The sequence below is a fragment of the Xenopus tropicalis genome, chromosome 6, assembly GCF_000004195.4.
Source record: "Xenopus tropicalis strain Nigerian chromosome 6, UCB_Xtro_10.0, whole genome shotgun sequence".
NCBI lineage: Eukaryota > Metazoa > Chordata > Amphibia > Anura > Pipidae > Xenopus > Xenopus tropicalis.
The window spans coordinates 69942574-69966834 of record NC_030682.2 but is presented as its reverse complement, the minus strand read 5'-3'; the positions used below and the strand labels follow the sequence as shown (position 1 = coordinate 69966834).

The window sequence follows — 24261 nt, the reverse complement described above, 5'->3', positions numbered from 1 at the left end:
CAGCTGCATTTCCAGGTGATAGATCACATACCAAAACTTAGACAGGGAGGTGAAGTTAAGGAGCTACTCGGGAGAGCAGCTAGGTGGATCCGTCACCTGGAAATGCTAATTCCGAATGGCTTTAATAGGGAGTACAGTCTACAGGCCATTTTTTAATTGAAGTTCGGTTTTTAATAGGTGGCTCTAGCGGCCATGTGAGCCAAAAGCCATAACAAAGACAAGCAAAAGCCAGCGGTCATGCAAAATGGTAGCCACATTGCATAACAAACAAGTTCCAATGTTGGCTCCTATCATGCTAGCAGACACATAAGAAAATGCTTGTAAACACACCAGATAAAAGGATGGTGACCCAGCAGCCAACCCAATTAGGAATAGTTGAACTACAACTGCCAATAGGGAAAAAACTGACTGCTAAGCTCCAAAAGCAATATAAGAAAGGAAGAAGGTACAATACTGCCACAGCAGTGCTACCCCCTAGCACCTGGTGTAATAATGAGCACCCATACAGGCTCACAGTAAAAAATTTAGATATCATACATCAATAGCAAAAGAGCCCTAAGGCTTATGCCACACCATGCGTATGGTGTATATTTTCGAAGCTTGTCGAAAATACACGCCCCATTTGCTCCAACCTGTGCCTGCACCCAAATGAATGGAATACGCACGGGTGCAGGCACATGTAGCCGAAATCTGCATAAAAATGTGCACTTTTATGTGGATTTCGGCTACATGTGCCTGCACGTGAGCATATTCGATTCATTCAGGTGCAGGCACAGGTAGAAGTGTATAGCGGGTTTTTTTGGCAAGCATTTTTCGGCTTGCTAAAAAAATATTCGAAATTCTTTCAAATAAATTTTGTTTCATTTCAAGGCTTTACAAAAGACGCTGATTGAATGCAGAGACACCAGTCACCAGTCACCACGCCAGTTCCAAGTGCAATACAGAAAAAGATATTTTTACCGCAATAGGAAACAAATTCCTATTTAATATACACTACACCTAACAAACTTTATTTGACCAAAAGGATCCAGACATTCAGCTATTCAAAATATCCTTCTGAAAAATAGGTGTTTTTTGCTGTTAATAAAGCCTCTTCTCTTATAGTAAGGTTTCCAACTAGGTGCTGGACTAGCATGACCAAACCACTTGAAAATTTAGGAACACTACTAGAAAATCCAGCTACAAGGGCTGCACTGATTGCAGTTAAATGTAAATGCAATCAGTGCAGCCCTACAAGATTATTAGATGTGTCCCTAAATTTTCAAGTGATCTGGTAATCCTATGCTGGAACAATATTGGTGAGATTTGCTTCTATATAGTCACAGGAAAAAACAGAAAATTCTGTTTAAATTTAACAGGATTTCACTAGATCAATCAAGAGATAATGTATTCTGCACTTAATTGTGAGAAAATGTCAGCCTGACCTCCAAAAGACACTGCAACTGATATACAGTGAGGAACATAAGTATTTGAACACCCTGCGATTTTGCAAGTTCTCCCACTTGGAGGGGTCTGAAATTCACATTGTAGGTGCATTCCCACTGTGAGAGACAGCATTTAAAAAATTAAAGAATTTATTTGTATTGCACTGCTGCACATAAGTATTTGAACACCTGGCAATCAGCAAGAATTCTGGCTCTCAAAGACCTGTTACTCTGCCTTTAAAAAGTTCACCTCTACTCCACTCATTAATCTAAATTAGTAGCACCTGTCTGAGCTCTTTAACCCTTTCCCTGCCAACAATGTAGGTACTACGTTGTTTCAAAAAAAGCAGTTATCTGCCAACAATGTAGTACCTACGTTATTGGTACTAATGCGATTCTCTCTGCACCGGCGGCTTTTGCCTCGGCAACGAGTCAAGGGGGCTGGCAAGTCGGTCCAGCGATGCTGCTTGTCCTGTGTCTTCCCCTGCTCCTTGCCCCACCAGTGCCGCCCACGCACTTCCTGTGCTGCGGGGACTACATCGAGGACCCCTGCCTGCGATCCCTGAGACCTTTTAATGGTACATGCTCTTTATTTGCCTAATACACACACTTACACACATTTACACACAATTTAACACAGGTTTTTTTTTCCTCCATTTTGCACACTCTAGCACACTTTAGCATACTTATATACACACTTACACACTGTCACACAAATTTTAGATGTGTACACACATGTATACACAAATTTTTTTTTATTTATTTTTTCTACGATTTTTTTTAAACCTTTTTCTTTAGTTTTTTTCCCTAAAAATTTTATTTTGGCAGCGTGACTATTGGATCAGCTATTCTAACCACTAATTACGCTGTTGTGTGACTTATTTTGTTGTTTCATCAATTTACACAATTTTTGTGGTTTTATTGCATTTTTATCCCTGTATTAGTATTCCTAATCTGTTTTAGCATAGCTTTGCCATATGGTACTTTGGTGTACAAAAATAACTTTGAATTTATCAGAATGTGTACTTTCCAAAAATATATGGTTTTCTTGGGGTCTCTGTATAGTTAGTGGGTGTTACGGCACATAATAAGCTGTCAGGGGGCTCTGTATGCAAAAGCTGAGTTGGCAGGCGAGAAATGCATATGCGCTATTTTCATTTTGGGTTCAGTACACACTACAGACTTTGGTATATCTATGCATATTGGGCATCAAACTGTTCAGTAGACCTTAGGTGTTCCTATTTGGGGTGATTTGCCTTTGTATGCAAAAAATTGTGTGAGATAAATGCTGCAAATTGCAACATTTTTATGCGATTTTCTGAAATGTCATAAAAAACGCTAACTTTAGAAAAGCTTTGCAGATTGGTGTAGAAAGGACTCTTTACCCATGTTGGATTTGTTAGAATGTGTACTTTCCAAAAATATATGGTTATACACGGCCATTGGGCTTTTTTTGCAGAAATTGAGTTGGCAGCTGAGAAAATTCATATGCACTATTTTCATTTGGGTGCCTCTATACACCACATACTTTGGTAAATCTTTGCATATTGGGCATCAAACTGTTCAGTAGACTGCTGCATTCATATTTAGGGTGATGCGTCAGTAATGTAAGAAATGTTGGAAGTTTTCATGTCAAACTTAGGAAAGCTTTGTGGCTTGGTACTTTGGAGTAAAAAAGAAATGGGTACCCATTTTAGATTCAGGGGTATGTGTACTTTCCAAAAATATATGGCTTCCTGTGGTGAGCTTACTATTTTGTAGCATTATCCCACATAAAGCATGTAAATGTGTTGATTTTGCAGAAGCTGAAATGACAGAAATGATAGATCATATGGGGGTATGTTCACATTGGGGCCCCTACATGCCACATACTTAGGTAAACCTATTCATATTGGGCATCAAACTGTTCAGTGGACCCCTGGCGTTCATATTTAGGGTGTTTTATCTGGTTACTTTATGACCTGTAGGAGATAAGATACTATAGACTGCAAAAAAAAATTCACAAATTTTGATAAAAAACAATAACTTTAGGTATTAGAGTAGACAGACAGTTTTACCTATTATGGATTCCCCAGAATCTGTTCTTTCTAAAAATTTATAATTTTCTGGGATAAACCTTCTGTTAGTGGAATTTTTGGCCTTGAACTCTCAAGTATGCAGCATTCTGGAGCAGTGCTTTGGAAATTTGGTAGTGTACTGCTGGGAGTTTTTGACCTATACAAGTGAGAAATCTCCATAAAACTATATGTAGACCTCTGGGGTTCATATTTAGGGATGACCTGTAGAAAATAAAATGCTGCATAGTGGAAGTTTTCATGTCAAACTTAGGAAAGCTTTGTGGCTTGGTAAAAAAATTCACACATTCTGATAAAAAAAACAATAACTTTAGGTAGTAGAGTAGACAGACAGTTTTACCTATTATGGATTCCCAAGAATCTGTTCTTTCTAAAAATGTATAATTTTCTGGGATAAACCTTCTGTTAGTGGAATTTTTGGCCTTGAACTCTCAAGTATGCAGCATTCTGGAGCAGTGCTTTGGAAATTTGGTAGTGTACTGCTGGGAGTTTTTGACCTATACAAGTGAGAAATCTCCATAAAACTATATGTAGACCTCTGGGCTTCATAAAACTATATATATTTTGTATTGGCACGTTCAGGAGACATATTCTACCATATTTTAAAAGTCCCCCCAAGGAAAGGCCCCTAAAGTGATACAATGCAAAATGTTCAAAAACTGTCTGGCAGTAGAAGTTCTACTTTGTCCAAAACGGCTGGCAGTGAAAGGGTTAAAGACACCTGTCCACCCCACAGTCAGTCAGACTCCAAATACTACCATGGGCATAACTAAAGAGCTGTCAAAAGACACCAGAGACAAAATTGTGGACCTCCACAAGGCTGGAAAGGGCTATGGGGCAACTGCCAAGCAGCTTGGTGAAAATAGATCAACTGTTGGAGCAACTGTTAGAAAATGGAAGAGGCTAAAGACGACTGTCAGTCTCCCTAGGACTGGGGCTCCATGCAAGATCTCACCTCGTGGGGTATCATTGATGATGCGAACGGTGAGGAATCAGCCCAGAACTACAAGCGAGGAGCTGGTCAATGACATGAAGAGAGCTGGGACCACAGCTTCAAAGTTCGGTAGAACACTACGTCGTCATGGTTTCAAATAATGCATTGCACGGAAGGTTCCCCTGCTCAAGTCATCACATGTCCAGGCCTGTATGAAGTTTGCCAATGACCATCTGGATGATCCAGAGGAGGCATGGGAGAAAGTCATGTGGTCAGATGAGACCAAAGTAGAACATTTTGGTCTAAACTTCACTTGCAGTGTTTGGAGGAAAATAAGGATGAGTTGCATCCCAAGAACAACATCCTTACTGTGAAGCATGGGGGTGGTAACATCATGCTTTGGGGGTGCTTTTCTGCGAAGGGGACAGGACGACTGCACTGAATTAAGGAGAGGATGAATGGGGCCATGTATTGTGAGATTTTGAGCAACAACCTCCTTCCCTCAGTCAGAGCATTGAAGATGGGTAATGGCCAGGTCTTCCAACATGACAATGACCCGACAATGACCAGCACACTGCCAGGATAACCAAAGAGTGGCTGCGTAAGAGGCATATCAAGGTTCTGGAGTGGCCTAGCCAGTCTCCAGACCTAAATCCAATAGAAAATTGTTGGAGGGAGCTAAACCCGATGTTGCTCAGCGACAGCCCCGAAACCTGACAGATCTAGAGGAGATCTGTGTGGAGGAGTGGGCCAAAATCCCTGTTGCAGTGTGTGCAGACCTGGTCAATAACTACAGGACCTCTGTAATTGCAAACAAAGGCTTCTGTACCAAATATTAACACTGATTTTCTCAAATACTTATGTGCAGCAGTGCAATACAAATACATTCTTTTAAAATCATACAATGTGATTTCCTGAATTCTTTTTTTAAATGATGTCTCTCACAGTGGGAATGCACCTACAATGTGAATTTCAGACCCCTCCATGATTTCTAAGTGGGAGAACTTGCAAAATCGCGGGGTGTTCAAATACTTATGTTCCTCACTGTATTCTGCTAAGTTATTATGTAAGGGCAGATTACTCAAAACACATTTTGGTTATGGTCTACCCTAGCAATACACTCAAGCAATTTATACCCTTTTCAAAATAGTTTGTGTTGCAAATTCACAATAAACTTCCATGGTGAGTTCATTCACTCTTTGTGATGCAACCTAAAACATCCAGGTGCTGACTACACACTGATATGTCCAAGTCACTCACTACAAACTTATGTGTCCAAATTTGCCCATATATATTCTTCTTTCGTGAATTTCTGCTTACCTTAGCTATATTCAGGCACACATCTGTTAAAAGGCACAGTCACAAAAGCCTAGCAGTAACCAAAACACACAAAAGACATGCCTTTACAGATCTTTCATAAATGCCATAATGCTTATTTGAGATAATTTGGTATATGTCTAACTTGCAGAAAACAAGAGCTTTCTCGGTTCATTTCTGGTTATCAAAGCTGGCTTGTCTTCACTTGACAAACTGCAGCTAAACAAAATATGACAAGTCTAACAGATACCATGGGACTTTATGATATACCTTTGGAAATCCGTTTTATCACAGGCTGTCTGAAAAATTCACTTTGACATCCTAGATCAAATAATTTCACAACATTCCTTTTCCTGACCTTGATAAAGCATTTGCCTTTATAATGAGCAAATGAATTGTTCAGTTAAAATATATTCATCTTTCTGTACTTTTTTACCTATAACAATATTCCAAGATTTATGTGATCTTTTGATATCAGAAATATATACATTGCTAGATATTAAAAGAGGTAAAACCTAATCAAAATGCAAAAAGATAAATAAAACAACTAGGGTTGGGTTTTGCACTGAGCTGTGGACAGCTCCTGCCATTCCCACAATGGCACTGTGTCAGCAATTTAATAGGGACACGGCACTTAAAATGACAAACAGTGGTAAAAGCCCTCTTTTGAGGCTGCAATTTCTATGCTGGTCATTCTGGGAGGTAGGGTCGACAGCAACTTTCCAAATACAGGAACACTGCTCTCTCTTAGAAGGGGACCCTATGCTAAACGCTACAGATTGGGAAACAAAAGAAATTAATGACTGGGCCACAGGCTATGCAGCCACGATATGTGAAAATTACTTACAAAGTAATAGAAACTTCTCGGAGAACACACTAGTGCAATCAAGGCAGTGTAATAATAACTATATACAGTCATATGAAAAAGTTTGGCAACCCCTCTTAATTCTTTGGAGTTTTGTTTATCATTGGCTGGGCTTTCAAAGTAGCAACTTCCTTTTAATATATAACATGTCTTATGGAAACAGTAGTATTTCTGCAGTGACATAAAGTTGATTGGATTAACAGAAAATATACAATATGCATCATAACAAAATTAGACAGGTGCATAAATGTTACAGGTGCAAATATTACATCAATAATTAGTTGAGCCTCCTTTTGCAAATATAACAGCCTATAGACACCTCCTATAGCCTTTGATAAGTGTCTGGATTCTGGATGGCGGTATTTTTGACCATTCGTTCATGCAAAATCTCTCCAGTTCAGTTACATTTGATGATTTCCGAGCATAGACAGCCTGCTTCAAATCATCCCATAGGTTTTCGATAATATTCAAGTCGGGGGACTATGACGGCCATTCCAGAATAGTGTACTTCTCCCGCATAAATGCCTTTGTAGACTTCCAACTGTGTTTAGGGCCATTGTCTTGTTGGAGTATTCAACCCCTGTGTAACTTCAACTTTGTGACTGATGCTTACACATTCTGAAGAATTTGTTGATATTGTGTTGAATTCATCCGACCCTCGACTTTAAACAAGGGCCCCAGTCCCTGAACTAGCCACACAGCCCCACAGCATAATGGAGCCTCCAGCAAATTTGACAGTAGGTAGCAGGTATTTTTCTTGAAATGCGGTGCTCTTTTTCCGCCATGCAAAGTGCCTTTGTTCCAAAATGACTGTGGCTTGTCTAAATAAGCTTTTGCATACAACAAGCGACTCTGTTTATGGTGTGAGTGCAGAAACGGCTTCTTTCTTATCACCCCGCCATACAGATGTTCTTTGTGCAAATTGTGCTGAACTGTTAAACGATGTACAGATACACCATCTGGAGCAAGATGTTCTTGCAGGTCTTTGGAGGTTATTTTTGGGTTGTCTGTAACCATTCTCACAAGCCTCCGCCTATGCCGCTCCTGTATTTTTCTAGACCTGGGTTTTACAGCAACTGTGCCTGTGGCCTTGCATTTCCTGATTACATTCCTTACAGTTGAAACTGACAGTTTAAACCTTCCCTAAACCATGATACCGAACAATCTTTGTTTTCAGATTATTTGAGAGTTGCTTTGAGGATCCCATGCCGTCACTTTTCAAAGGAGAGTCAAACAGAAACTCAACTTGCAATTGGCCACGCTAGGCTCATGCCACATGTTGCATATGGCGTATATTTTTTGGCAAGCCTAAAAAAATGCTTGCCATATGCTCCTACCTGTGCCTGCATCTGAATGAATGGAATATGCTCGAGTGCAGGCACATGTAGCCAAAATCTGCATAAAAACTCAAGACTTTGCATTCTCTCACGTTTTTTCTACTTGTGCTTGCACCTGAGTGTATTCCATTCATTCGGGTGCAGGCACAGGTAGGAGTGTATGTACATAACGACATTAATTACAAAACTACAAAAAAGATAAGGAATGTCATAAGCTGGTGATTTCAAGGACTTAATAAATACGGAGGAGCTTTCTTTATAAACAGGGTTGTTTGAATAGTATATAGTGCCATATCACTGAGTGGCCCTCTTGAAAAGTTAAGATCCACTTGCAAAGTGAAAATCTTTAAAAGTTGCAAATCAAAAACTTATACTGGATGTATATACAGAGAGTGTATATATGATGCTTACTTTCAAAATGTTTTGAGTGTGCAAATTATTTAATTTTTTCCTTAATCCCAACAGAAGCATTAGCAAACATAACATAAGTAAACTTAATACAGGAAAACCTACCCCTCCAAGAGCACTGCAGCCAAGTGACAGGAATTTTAGCCATTCTATGTCATCCTGAAAGTTATCCAATCCCAGGATACTATGTAGCTGTTCTTCAGGTAAGCAGAGATTTGTCCATTTTTGTTTTAGATCAGCAATTTTGATGCTCATGTTTGATGATAACTAAGATATATGAAGTGTTTTAAATAAATTTTAATACAATTAATAATACAATATTTCAATAAAAATATCACAGTGTAGGAAACCATTTTTTCGAGGAACAAAAAACAAACAATTTTTTTAACCGAACACTGAACTATTTAAAATTCATATACCACAGAATATCACCTTTAAATGTTTGCATCTACTTTGAATTAGTATGTGTGCTAATGTTATGCAGACTCACCAAAGCGTAAAATAAATACTTATAATTACTATTTAAACTAAAGCAATACTGACACGTTCCTATGAAAATCCATAGGAACGTGTCAGTATTAGTAATAAATTGCAACACCCAAAATGTTTGGGGCCAAAAGTCCCCCAAAGCTGCCCCAGCCCAGCAATACTTACAGCACCTGATGCTCTGACATGGCTAAAGGCACTTCCGTAGTTGTTTCCATCACGCTGGGCTGGGGGGGCACGATCCTTCCACAGGCTGGAGTACTGTTTCCATTTGTAATTAGCCTATGGAAGGATTGTGCCGCCCCAAGCCCAGCTTGACTGAAACAACTACAGATGTGCCTTTAGCACAACATGCAATCCAATAGATTGGCAGCCTGCCGTCTATCCTCACTGACAACCTACCGGTGCTATACCGGTGCAGATAGTACCAGTGACTCACTAAATGAATGTTGAGTGGCCAGACTGAAAGCCACAGAACTGGCAGGTTGGGAACATTGCAACTCTCTTTTAGTAAGCCGCAGGGGACTCATCCATCGGACTGCCAGATTTTGAAGTACAATTTGGTACTCCAAGTCCAATGGTAGTGCCCTTACACCAGTCTAGCTTTGGCATTGTGCAAGGTGTTGTTAGGTATATGTGCATCTATACACCAATAAAAAGATGTGGCAGGACATGCAGGTATGCATGGATATGTTTGGTCTCAGAATCTGAAACATCCAAACAGCAACACACTCTAAATTACCTGCTTTAAATGAAATATGTATCCCACTTTTTTACATAAAATAATTCAGTTGGGCTTATGTAAAAAAGGTACATAAACACTATCTGAACTTCCATAAATAAATATACATTTATTTTCTGTTTAAACAGGAATAGCTGAATGAGCAGATTAAAAAGAAACTATGATAGTCTGTCTGTGTTTGCCAGTTTCCAACACTCTTAGGCACTTAAGATAATTCAACCCCTGCCTTACCTTGTTCCATTGTGAAGTGGTGGACTCTAGGACTTAAATTCCCTTTGTATTCCAGAGAATCTGCGCTCTACCAGTTATGGAAAGCAAAGAGATTTAAAGTTCTAGAATATATTATTTCACAATGATGTTACTGGAAGCCTAAGGGAGGTTGGGAAATTGTTTTTTCAAATAATATATTTCTTTTAATCTATCAAATCTGGTATGTATATGTAAAAAATGTTTTTTGTTTTGCCATCCCAATGCAGGGCAGTTTAATGAATAAACTAGTTACTTAGATGGCTAGATTACTGTAATAAGCAAAACTGCAAGTACCTGAAGATTAAACAGTCCATTTCCAATTAACTGATGCTGGCAAAATAAATGCTCATTATCTTTCCCTAGCAAAATATATTTTGTAGTGAGTACAGTAGATAATACACCAGTTAGGAAAACAAATAATTCTATGCTAATAACCTATATTACAAACAGTTTTAAAATTTGTTCTAACTCTATGAATGACTCATTACAAGCCAGCCTACCTGTTTATTGAGAACCTTTAGAAGTCCAGGAGTTAATCCAGTGTCAGTCTTTTGAGTAGCCACTTGTAATTCAATCCTGTCTTTTACAGGTAAAGGCTCTCCTTTCGATAAACTGTCAAAATATCTGTAAAAAAGAAAATGCTGTCTTTAGTATTCTATACTGAAAAGACTATCTGTGCAAAGTTAACCTCAGGTTAACTTTAATATGTTATAGAATCGTCCACTCTTAACAAATTTTCAGTTGGTCTGCATTTTTTATTTTCTATAGTTTCACACTATTCTAGCTGATATTTGGTATCGTGCAAGGTGTATGTTAGGTGTGTTTGCGACTGTTTACCAATAAAAAACATGACAGGACATGCAATTTTTGAAGGGATGTCTGGATATGTTTGGTTACAGGGTTTGTATCGTCTAGACAGCAACACACTCTAAGGGGCTGATTTACTAATCCATGAATCCGAATCCCAAATGGAAAAAATTTTTTGCGATTTTTTCGTCACCGTCGCGACTTTTTCGTAGCCGTTACGACTTGCGCAAATTGTCGCGACTTTTTCATAGCCATTATGACTTTTGTGAATTGTCGCGACTTTTGCATAGCCATTATGACTTTCGTGAATTGTCGCAACTTTTGCATAGCCATTATGACTTTCATGAATTGTCGCGACTTTTGCATAGCCAGTACGACTTTTGCGAATTGTTGCAACTTTTTCGTATTGAGCACTCGAAAAATTCGCGACAATCCGTTCATTACGAAAAAAACGCATTCGGATGCTTTTCGGACGTTCGTGGATTAGTAAATGTGCCCCTAAATGCTCTAAAAAGTTAACCTTCAGGCTAAAATTCCAAACTGAAAAGCTGCTAAATAATGCAAAACTGCAAATAATAGAAAATATAAATTGTCTCATCATACTGAAAGTTAATTTAAAGGTAAACATGCCTAGGCAAGCAATAACTAAATCAGTTGGATTCACTATGAATGAAATTAAAATGTTAACTGAAAGGAAAAGAGCAATATGCAACATAAAACATGAAACAGCACAACATTTTCAAAAATCTCTGTCAGTTAAAGTTAAAAAAGTATGAAATGGATTAAAGCCAAAAAACTGCATGTACCCTAATGAAAATGTATTTGCAGAAGACAGTGTCAAAACTGTTAGTCCAATATTTTTATCCTGAATATGGTTATACTGTTCTCTGCATAATTACATACCATTTTGATCTAAATAACACATGCAACCACTGTCAATCTCTGTGAATTGGTCATTCATTACTGCAATTTTTGTCAATTTAGTAGCAAACAATATGTAAATAAATGCCAGGTGTGATTCCACTGCAGAGTTACAAGGATGAGGAAAACACCAATAAACTCAAACCTACTCCATTACATCAGTGCTGTCCAAATGGTGTCCCGTGCCCCCACCCCTCGTGTAGCCCCCCACCTGTCTGGCTGCTGTACCTGCTTACCTTTGTGTAAGATTTAAATTTTATCAGTACTGAGATTACCTGGCCCCATGCATTGTTCACATCTCAGATTCAGGCTGTAAACCCCTGTATTGTTTACACCCTAAAGCCCCTGTACTGTTTACACCTTTTAGTCCCTGTATTGTTCACCTGTTCACACCTCAGACTGTAGTAGTAGTGCCAGCATTGTGTCACCATATGTACTGCCTGCCCTATTCTGCCTGTTTGTGCCATACTCTGTCTGCCCTATGCTGCCTATGGGAGGTGAACCTGGCAGGGGTTTATTCTGGGAGTTTGTTAGCATTTGGAAATAGCAAAAACTAAACCAAAGAAAAAGCAAAACAAAAAAATTATATATTTTATCGTTACTTCCAAAGGGATATCAGTCAAAAACTGGGGCGGGTAAAGTCAGAAAAAAAAATATAAAAAGCACACAAGTATTGCTGCATACACAATACCTGATTTGGACTTAGCCCGGGTGTCCAAACTCCGGGCTCGTCACTACACGTGTTCACAAACACACGATGCAGTTTAAAGAAGACTCACTGCAGCCAATGCGTGGTCTGGGTGCTTCAAGCCCCGGACCCGTAGCCCAAGGGAACCAATCCAATTCAGTTGTATTCAGCTTAAACGCACACCGGATGATCACAAGATGTACTAGCTTTAAACCTTTATTCACATCTTAAAAACAAGATGCACTTAATCATGTGATATCCCTACAGTGAGCACCGACCATTTGGGTTTTTGTTGGGCTACCACCATTAATGCGGGTATGGTCTTAAAAGCTTCTGTGATAACATGGGTGTGGTTTGAAGTGGGTGCAGTTTAAAAAAGGGGAGTGGTTAACTGGATTCCATTATCAGCCCTCCACCATGTAGGCCAGAAAAATTTGTCCCGCGGTACCACAGAGGTTGGATGCATTACATGATTAATGCTTTATGTAGCAGCAAACAGAAAGTTGATCATTTTAAAAACTGTTGAGTATTAAATGATAATAAACTCATTTATTATGAAATGAACTTCCAAGTTGTCATCAATTTGCCTCAAAAAATGTTTACAAAATGTTTACAGTTCTTAAATAAGCACCAAAACTTGTAAATAAAGGGTAAGCTATTTAAATATCAGGGGTTCCTCTTACACAAATAAAAGACAGCATTATTTCTTCATTCTAAATATATAAAGGTACATGCAAAATGAAATAAAATGCTTTAGGTAATCAGTAATGAAAATTACATTGTGGATTATGCTCATTCTTAAGAGCTATGCCACATGGTGCTGAATCAGCCCCTTTGCTCTAAAAATCTGTAATTTGTGCCTGCACCCAGAAGCATTGAATCCGCCCGGGTGCACACACAGCATATTTCTGCCCTAAACTGCTATACCGCCGATACTCAAGCAGTTTAAGGCAGAAATACTGTGTGTGTGAACTTTTTCACTTGCAGAGAATCAGCCCCATGTGGCATAGTCCTAATACTCCTTTCTACTAAATAGTTGCATTATTCTCCCAGTTGCAATTTTCCTAGCGGGGGTGACAGGCCTGGACAATCAGAAATGTGATGCACGTGTGTTAGCAATCACCATATACCCTATTCTATAATTGGCAAGACTCCTATAAAAGAAATTATGCAACTAATTAGTAGCAAGAAAAACATTATTACAGGTATGGGATCCATTATCCGGAAACCCATTATCCAGAAAGCTCCGAATGATGGAAAGGCCATCTCCCATAGACTTCATTATAAGCAAATAATTCTAATTTTTAACAGTACCTTCTACTTGATCCCAACTAAGATGTAATTAATCCTTATTGGAGGCAAAACAAGCCTATTGGGTTTATTCAATATTTAAATAATTTGTAGCAGACTCAAGTTATGGAGATCCAAATTACGGAAAGGTCCCTTATCCAGAAAACCCCGGGTCCCGAGCATTCCGTATAACAGGTCCCATAACTGTACTTGGAGAAAAATGTTGCTGTAGAGTTGCCCTTTTTAAATTTTGAGGGTTCAGAGAGAATCAAGGACAGTAACTGCTATACCACCTCTTCAGCCCACTGACTGCTAGGGTCCCTGGAAACCTCTTAGCAACACAAGGGATTATAACTGCAAAATTTTGCTTTGCTGTTTACCATATCAACATATTGCATCATCACACATATTCCACAACTCAGACAGAAGCTAATTATAGAGCAAAGGTTAAAGTAAAAAATAGTAAATTAGACATGGAAAATTATATAAAAAAATATAACCAGATAATATACTTAAACAAGGGTATTTGATTTGGTGATGCTGTGTTTTGGTTTGCCTACACCTTGACAACAGGGGGAACTTATCTTTAAAAAAATAAATAAAGACATAGAAAAGTCCAGTTGTTTTAAAGAGATACTAACACAGCAGAAATGAAACCTTTTTCACAATGTCTTTTCATTATATTTATAATTTTCCATAAATGTTTTTGCCCAATGCTTTTACATTCCCTATCTGATCCCCCCCAAGTGCCATATTTGTGCAGCAGGAGTCCATTAGCATTAGAAGCTATAACTGACAGGCTGAGAAGGGATATTCAGGTTGGCAATCAGTCAGGTTGAGAAACTTCAAGTAACAATTACTTACAAAAGCAGCCCTATCAGAAATATATAATCCACATGACCTATAGGGACCTTTTTATGCAGATTCATATTTTAAAAAGAAGTTTTTTCGTGTCAGTATCACTTTAAACTTAATTCTATTAGATACTGGATGAATGAGAATCTTCTTGGGCAAGTAAAAAAAACAGATAATAAAAAGCATGATTTAAACTATAGCCTTAAATAATATGGCTATAAATATATACTATATGAATATATACTAAGCTTTACCAGCCCAGAGATCCATGCATTTACTGTTGCTCACAACATCTGCCAATCTTCTGATTTTATTAGGTCATCTTTTGAATGGCAGTGACATTAACATGCTCAGTGTACTCTGGGCTGCTGTTAAGAAGTTAAACTTAGCAGTTGACAGAAATCACAACAGAAGTGTGGTTATTTCTGTTATAAAATCTAAAGACACAAGGCTATTCATTAATCAATTCAGAATACAGAATACACTGATTTCCATGCTGCCATGTTCTTTGTTAATATTTTAATCTATTTCTCCATCAATTATTAAGGCAAATAATTTATTCTCCTATTTCCAACTCCATCTACCCTCAGCTATCACCTTACTTAAATTAAGTCAACTGTCCTGTTACTAGATATCATCTGAACAATACCAAACGTCATGAAAAATATGGCCCTATAGGCCTAGCCAAATCATATACTGATGTGCAGTTTGGGAACTTCCCAACCTGTTCCTGACCCTAACCTACCCAGTACCAAAATGTGCCCTACTTTGTTTGATTTTAAAGCCGCACCTGACACGCCCCCTCTAATGATGTCAAAGATGGGCGTTGATATCACTAGGAGCAGAGTATGGGCAGAGCAGGGAAAGGTGCTATTAAAAGTGAGGCGCTTATCCTGCCCACTACTTGCACATGGAATACTTTGTCGGCCTAAACCCATCCAACCAACACTAATACTTCAAACATTCAGAACAGTTTCTAGTAGAAGACTTACGCAGCTGACCACTGAAGTAAATCATGAGGTTGGGTCCTTATAGCAGCTTTTGTGAACTGCTTCAAAATGTCTGGAAGCTCTGGTGGGATATTTATTTGTTGAGAGCAGAACATTGTTTCTGGAGGAGGCATGATTACCCGAAGTTCTGCAAAGCAAAAAAAATAATAATAATCTTAATTAAACAATATTGGTAGTAAAGTACACAGATGGCTACCACTTGATGGTGATAAAGAGTGTCACTGTAAAGCTGGCCATACATGCACTATATTATCATACGGAACCTCGTTTCATACAATATTCGTTGCGTGTATGGTGGATCGATGAGGCAACCAATAACGCAAAGGCTGCGGATATCGGTCATTTTGCTAATTGGGCAGGTTAAAAAATTTTGAAAATCTACGTTAAGGGCTGCATTGGCAGGTGGAGGTAGAATCCCTATTGGTCTCTTTATTGCTACGTGTATGGCCTCCTTAAATCACCCTATATTGAAGCCATATGTAATCTTTGCAAGAACGAGAGAGAAGCATCAAATGCAACCCAAGCACTGTCTATGTATTTTGCATGTAAACAGTAAGAAAAAAAGAAAGCAGGTCTAAATATACAAGGTGATGGCTACACATGGCTATATTGTGAAATCTGTGCTACGTGCAGAAACTTTGCACAGTAACCTGACTGGTGTGTTTTACCCATGGTGATCTTTACTATTCTCGAAGCAAAGGTATTTCAGGTGAGGTAGTGCAAATTTCTATTAATCAATTATGTGACTGATACCCACAGAAGGCATAAATGCAGACCAGATATAGCCCACCAGTGTACCATTGGTAGTCCTCACCAGGAGGTCCTTTTCTTTCTTGCTTGCTTAGAAATATTCCTACATATCTAACCATTAACCCTTTACCTGCCAAGAACATTCTTCCAGGAGCGGGCTTTATCTGTCAAGAAAGTAGTACATATGTTCTTCGCAGTAAAGGCTTTCTCTCTGCTTTTGACAGATGTGTCCCCAACCCCCTTGGCAACGAGCCAAGAAGGCATCACAGGACCTGACTTCTAACAGCAGGTACAATTGCCCCTGGTTTAGGGCATTACATTTATACATCCCTCTTGTTTTTTACAGATTGTGTAGAAGTTTTTTTCTTAGTGCTCTGTAAAGCTGTGGTTTCATAACATTTTCTAACCTTTTCCCTTAAACATTCATATAAAATGAGACAGTAAAAAATGAAGAACCGTTACTGGAGAAGTACACTGTATAGCTATAAATAATGCTGACAACTTTCATGTACGAGCAGGTTTTGCCTGAACTCGGCAGATTTCAGTAACATCAAAGTAATAACATATCTAGGAGCAAGAGCCAAACATATGGAAACGTATAATTAGATCACAAAAAGGTATTCAGCTTAAAAAAAAAAACCAGGTGAATAGATCAGTGTATTACTTAGCAACATATGAGCAGTGTAATTCCAATGAAAGTAATCAATTTGTTTGTAAATTTTAACATGGCGTAAAATATTGCTTTACGTAAACTAAAACAGTACTAATTCACCCAACCTTCTCCAAGGAACAGCTTTTCCAATGACTCTCTGAACCGGCTGGAGCGAGGAAAGCGACGATTTTAGATGCAGTAAACGCACTTGCAAGTAAGCGCAGCCCGTAACCTACCACCCCCACCTCTGCAAATGATTGTATTATTAAGCGTCTGCGGCTCTAGGCAACAATCTCCAAGGCGACCAACAAAACGTCACACGCAAGTTCCTTAGCCCACCTTATTGGCTATGATGTGACGCGCAGTGCGTGGGCGGAAGGGAAGTTTGAACTCTATAGCCGAGATTGTTGTTTCTGACTGGTTTTTATAGTAATATGCATGCAGGGTAGTGACCAAAGAGGCAGTTGCTTTCATGTTTAATGCCAATGTGGTAATTTGCGTGGATAATTTGGTGTAGTGGAACCTTTCATCTTTAAGGAGATCCAATTCTAAAACTTGAATTGGTTTAAATTTAATCAAGACTATTGGCATTTAGATTAATTTTCTAATTTTGGCAGTTAATTTTTGGACTGCTAATACAAGGCTTTTGGCTCAGCTAAGTCTGCTAAGTGTTAATCGAATACAGGAACTGCATAGATCAGTGCTGTCCAACTTCTGTGGTGCAGAGGGATGAAATTTCTCTGGCCTACATAGTGGAGGGCTGCTAATGGAAGCCAGTTTTGACAACTCATATAAACACTATAACAAGTGTTGTAAAACAGCAATCCGGAAGGCAAAGATAGAAAATGAGGAGCACATTGTGGCAGAGGCCAAGACTAACCCCCAAAAGTTTTTTAAGTATATTAATAGTAAAAAGATGCAGGTTGAGGGTGTGGCCCCATTGAGTTATAGTAACAATATGGTTACAGCTGATACAGAAAAGGCAGATGTGCTTAAAGGAACTGTAACACAATTTTTTTACATTCAAAATATCCCTTCTATACACTTTCATTATCAAATATATCATACAAAAAGTTCAACAGCAGTAGTGGATTTTCTTAGAAATCTTACTTTAGCACTGATTTATAGAGAGCAGGCAGCAGTTCACTCCCAAGTCTCGCACCACGCTTCCGTTCCGCTCCCCCCTCCACCCCCCTTCCTCTTCATGCAGGCACACACATCGCTCCTTCAAACAGCGATGCAGACTTATCTGGAAAGAAGAAACGGTACGTCTCTAATCCCCTCGCCCCAACTGCTAATAGCCCATAAATCACACAAAACGGACTCTGAAGAATGCAGCATTTAACTTCCAGATTAAACCGGAAGTCGCCATATCGCCTTTTCAAGCTCTGCACAGTGCATTGGTAATGTAATTTATTTTGAAACCATGTAGAATATTGAATTTTTTTAAATGCTACATTTCTTAATAAAGTATTTAGAAGGGATATGTCAAAAGTTATTTTTTTGTGTTACTGTTCCTTTAACCAGTTCTTTTCTTCTGTGTATACAGTAGAAGAGCCAGAGTGCCAAGTCCCACCCAATTGCTGCACTGTTGCCTCAGCTCCAACTACGCAGTGGTTGACACAGGATATGGTGCTTAAAGGGTTACACAAGATAAATGTAAACAAGGCACCTGGGCCAGATGGAATACACCCTCGGGTACTGAGAGAGCTAGGGGCAGAATTACAGTGACCCTTGTTTCTGATATTCTCAGACTCGCTTTCATCAGGTATGGTACCTAGGGATTGGAAGAAGGCGAATGTCATTCCTATATTTAAAAAGGGAGTAAGATCTCAGCCTGGCAATTATAGGCCTGTAAGTTTGACATCCGTGGTGGGCAAGTTATTTGAAGGCTTGTTAAGGGATCACATACAAAATTATGTACTGGAGAATGCCATTATGAGCAGTAATCAGCATGGCTTTATGAAGGACAGGTCATGTCAGACCAATTTAATTGCTTTTTATGATGAGGGACACCAGCTGGCAGGCAGGAAAAGGCACAAGTTAGGAGCTCTGGGTTGAGATTAGGAGATGATAGCTAAATCTGGGTCTCGTCAGCATAGGGGTGTTATTGGAAACCATATGAATTGATTAGTTTGCCAAGGGAGGAAGTGTAGAGAGAAAATAATAAGGGGGGCAGAGCCTTAAGAAATCCCAACAGAAAGAGGTACGGGAGAAGATGATGCTCCATTGGAATAAGATTCTCAGTGGGGTCCCTCAGGGTTCTGTACTGGGTCCACTTTTGTTTAATTTGTTCATAAATGACTTGGGGGAGGGTAGTATAAGTAATGTATCAGTGTTTGTAGATGACACAAAACTCTGCAGACCAGTCAATTCTATCCAGGATGTGGCATCCTTGCAGCAGGATCTTCACCAACTGGCAATCTGGGCGGCTAAGTGGCAGATGAGATTTAATGTGGATAAATGTAAGGTCATGCACCTGGGATGTAAAAATATGCAAGCCACTTATACCCTTAATAGGACTGCACTAGGCAAATCCATAATGGAGAAGGACCTTGGAGTCCTTGTAGATAATAAACTTGGCTGTAGCAAGCAATGCCAGGCAGCAGCTGCAAGGGCAAACAAGGTTTTGAGCTGTATTAAAAGGGGTATAGATTCACGGGAGGAGGGGGTTATTCTTCCCCTTTACAGATCGCTGGTAAGGCCCCATCTAGAATATGCTGTCCAGTTCTGGTCTCCAGTGCTCAAACGGGACATTATTGAGTTAGAGAGGGTCCAGAGAAGGGCAACTAAGCTGGTAAAAGGTTATGGAAAGTCTCAGTTATGAAGAAAGACTGGCCAAGTTGGGTCTGTTTACATTGGAGAAGAGGTGCTTAAGAGGCGACATGATAACTATATATAAATATATAAGGGGATCATATAATAACATTTCTAATGTTTTATTTACCAGTAGGTCCTTCCAACGGACACAAGGGCACCCGCTCCGTTTAGAAGAAGGGAGGTTCTGTTTAAATATTCAGAAAGGATTTTTTACTGTGAGAGCTGTGAAGTTGTGGAATTCCCTCCCCGAATCAGCTGTGCTGGCTAATACATTATATAACTTTAAGAAGGGGCTGGATGGATTCTTAGCAAGTGAGGGAATACAGGGTTATGGGAGATAGCTCTTAGTACAAGTTGATCCAGGGACTGGTCCGATTGCCATCTTGGAGTCAGGAAGGAATTTTTTCCCCTCTGCGGCAAATTAGAGAGGCTTCAGATGGGGTTTTTTGCCTTCCTCTGGATCAACTAGTAGTTATGGGGTTCTGGAAGTGGATCAATCAATAACATTACTAATTAAGTGGGACTAGTAAACAATCCAGATATTTAAGCAAAGGAAGTGGTAAGGCTGAGGAGGGTTGCAGTGAGTTGGTCCAGTCACCTAAATATATTACCATGTGTTGGGTTTCTGACTGCTTGTTCTACACGTAGGGACCTATGGTAGCCCTCCTGCTAGGACAAAGACGTGCACAGGAACAAGAAGGACACAACCACAGACTTGTTCAGTTTATTTTTGTGTGCACATAGCTTTTATACCCTATGTGCAAAAGCAAAAGAATATTTTTAGACAAAGACCATCTGTACTTCAAGGCTGACCAGTGTGAGATGTGTCAGCAAAAGGATAAATATAAAATATGCAAGCTGCTCAAGGATACTTGGGGAAAAACAACTGTTAGGGGATGTCAGGCCTTGCAGGTGGCAATTACAAAATGAAGCTCTATTATAAAATGGAGTATATCAGGTCAACCCTCACAATCTCTCCTTTTATCACAAAGTAAATACCTTACACCCGTTTTTTACATGAACAACACATAAGAATTAGCGAAGGCACACATTGTATGATGAGTAAGCAAATGACGATAAATACAACCACGATAATAGTTTTAAGCCAACCACTAATATCTTGGAGCCAACTAGTGAGTCACTCCCATAAATTATCATCTTGTAAGGCTAGTGCTCTTTTAAAGGAACAGTAACACCAAAAAATAAAAACTTTTTAAAGTAAATGAAATATAATGTACTGTTGCCCTGCACTGGTAAAATTGGTGTGTTTGCTAAAGTAGCACTACTATAGTTTATTTAAATACTCAGTCCCCAAACCGGACCAACAGAAACATGACAGTGGTTAAAGGAACAGTAACATCAAAAAATTCAAGTGTATAAAAGAAATTCCAATGCCCTGCACTGGTACAACTGGTGTGTTTGCCTCAGAAACACTACTATAGTTTATATAATAAAACTGCTGTGTAGTCATGGGGGCAGCCATTCAAGCTGGAAAAAAGGAGTAAAGGCACAGGTTATATAGCAAATAACAGATAAACTCTGTATAATACAATAGTGTTTTATCTGTTATCTGCTATGTAACCTGTGCCTTTTCTCCTTCGAATGGCTGCCCCCATGGCTACACAGCAGTTTTATTATATAAACTATAGTAGTGTTTCTGAGGCAAACACACCAGTTGTACCAGTGCAGGGCATTGGAATTTCTTTTATACTCTTGAATTTTTTGATGTTACTGTTCCTTTAACCACTGTCATGTTTCTGTTGGTCCGGTTTGGGGACTGTCCACACAACCAGAGCTAATCCTGTGGGTGATATACACAGGTAGTGGCTAGGAAGACGGTGAGGAACACGATTCCTACCAAAACAAAAAGTTAAACCGATACGTAGGTGCCTGTGAAGGAATAGGAAATGAGAGAGAGACTTCACCGTAGTGACCATTCAAGACCCTGATCAATTCAGTTACATATTGTTCCCGTATCTGATCTAAATCGCCTGGTAAATTTACCATGGGGCCCTTCGTCGATGTTCCACTGAACTGGGTATAATATTGTTCTGTGCACATATAACACACCTGTGTATTAGCTCCATCACCAGTTGTCTGAGGTCTTGAACACAGAAATGTTTTATCACCTCACTTATTAGCACCTCTTGTTGACGTGTCCATGAGACTGCATAATGAACAATGGTGCTCCATGTTTAAGGAGACCTATAATCCCTCTCTTTGATCAGAGACCATTTTGGTCGATGGTCAACATATTGTCTTGCCAGTAGGTAGTAAGTCTAAAGGGGGCAGCATGTATGTGGATCTCGTACAAGAGCTGATAATGTGGCAATGATGGTGGTATGCATAAGGCAATAAGATCAGTAGTTGGACACGGATTATGGTGGGCAGCGAGAGGGTTAAAAGCTGCCCAGCGCATATGTGTCTACAAAAGCGTTTCCCTTAGCTATAGTGTCCTCTGCAGTAGAGTGCCCACAGCAATTAACAACTACCAAGGAGTGGGGAGCGTAAGGGCCTCTTGGATATAAAGAGGATATAAAAGCAATAGGCTTGCCATCAGCTCCTGCGAAACCCCTGCATTGCCAGATGAGGCCAAAATCATGCACAACCCTGTAAGCATATCAACTGTTCTTGTAATTGGTTAAATCTTGTCCCTCAAAAAGTTTGGCAGGCCCTAGCCCAGCTCAGCTACTTGTGCTGAAGTTACTAAAATAGCAAAGACGTCATGTACAATATCAGGTAACTGGACAACGGCATACCCAGCTAAATAAGAATGGTCACTTGGATGTGAATCAGGAACCATCGACAAAAAGTTATAGGCTCTCCTCTAATGTGGTGCTTTGTAAATCCCACAAAGAGGAAGTCTCTTGGTGTATGATCTCTAAACATGAATGTTCATCAATGGGATAGGGGTTCTCGTTAGTGGGTAGGGATAGTAAGGCATGTAAAATGGGTATGGGCCAGGAGTGGCAGAAGCATATTTAACACTGAGGTTAGCTGTGGATGTTAAAATAATATCATAACCAGACAACCTCTGGGCTGTCATGTGTTTCTAAGGTTCTTTAGTACATGGAGAACATGGTGTGTAGTAAAGAGGGTAGTTAGATAGGATAAGGTAATAGAGATATAAGACTCAACCATCGTGCATGTCACCAAGGCTCTCAGGCAGGCAGGCATACCTTGCACAGTGGAAGGTAATACCTTTAGAGAAGTAAGCCAGGGGCCGGTAACAGTTTCCATGACTCTAGGCTAGAACCACAGCCATAGTCTTACAATTTTCCCTGCAGTGGAAAACAAATGACTAAGGGCTGGTGGAGATGCAAGTGCTCCTTGTAAAGCTTCATGTGTACAGGTGCCAAGCTCTGTCCATTGTAAAGTGTCAGTTATGAAGTCTTTGACAGGCCTCCCGGTCTGGGCTGCACAACAATAAGACATCAACATATTGCAGGAGAGTTGACCCTGACTGAGATCTCCCTTTAAATATTCATGGAGTACTAGGCCGAATAGTGAGATGTGAAGGCAAACAAGGCCTTGACATCTTGCCAACAGGTATGGAAAAGAAAGCACTGGCGAGGTCTAGCACCGTCTGACATTGTGAACCTGAAGGGATAGAAGTGAGTAAACAATAGAAGGAATTGGGTGAATATGTTTGTTGATAGCCCTCTGATCTTGTGTGAAATGATAAGACCCATCAGGTTTCAGTACTGGGTTGATGGGAGTGTTCTAGAGCGACACGGTAGGTATGATAATACCTTTGGCCAAAACTCCTGTATAAGAGGGTGGAGGCCATCAACTTTCTCTGGAGATAGGGAATATTGTTTTTGATAGATGGACGTATGTGATGTTAAAGAAGCTTTATGGGGGTACAAGACCCACTTCCTATGTCCATGTTACTTGCATACATTGGCTATTAATTTGTAAAACCAAAGTGTCACGATTGGTATCCCAAAACCCAGAACAGACCACAAGGGTCCGGTCATGGCTCATCCTTCTGCCTATTACAGCTGCCTTTCATGTCGGGAGGAGCCCTACGCTACTTGGCTGCCACCAGGACTTAAAGTGAGAGACCCAAGGCGAGAGTTCTGAGCAAGCAGAGGAACCAAATCATGTAGCAGGAGGAACGGGGAATGGATTAGCGTGGTCAAAGGACAGGCCGAGGTCAGCAACATTCATTTAGTGCAGTACAAAATCAGTCCTTCAGTCAAGAAACAGGCAAAGGTCGGTTCAGACAGCAATAAGGCAATGGTCAAGAACAGTCAGGAGTCAAAACACAGGAATCAGAACATGAATCAACACAGAAACGCACCCTGGAACAATCTAGAATTGACCTACGTTGGGCAAAGAGTACAGGAACATATTCCATATACCTGTGCTTTGGTCCTAAGCGAGTAATCGAAACAAGCGCTAGCGCGGGTACATTGGTATAATTGAAGCTGAATTCATTGCCCAGGGTTGCTTTTATTATGAGCCTTATGTCTTCAATAGTTAAAGCACAGCCCTTGGTCATGCATTTTAAGTAATGGACCATGGCTGTCGGATTTTTTCATAGGATTAGGGCAATAAGCCAAAATGGCATTTAATGTTTGGGCATCTAGAAGCTTGATTATCATAGCATTACCTGCCGTTATGAA

The 24261-nt window shown here is 39.7% G+C and overlaps 1 protein-coding gene across 1 annotated transcript in view; it reads right to left on the bottom strand.

The window, feature by feature from the left end:
- Nucleotides 1-17056, bottom strand: part of ropn1l (rhophilin associated tail protein 1-like) — a 35280-nt gene extending 18224 nt beyond the window's left edge. The window contains 4 exon segments of the mRNA NM_001127968.1: nt 8466-8627; nt 10338-10461; nt 15391-15535; nt 16936-17056. Of these exon segments, the coding sequence (NP_001121440.1) occupies nt 8466-8627; nt 10338-10461; nt 15391-15521 (417 nt within the window). The 5' untranslated portion in view covers nt 15522-15535; nt 16936-17056.
- Between the last annotated feature and the right edge of the window lie 7205 nt (nt 17057-24261).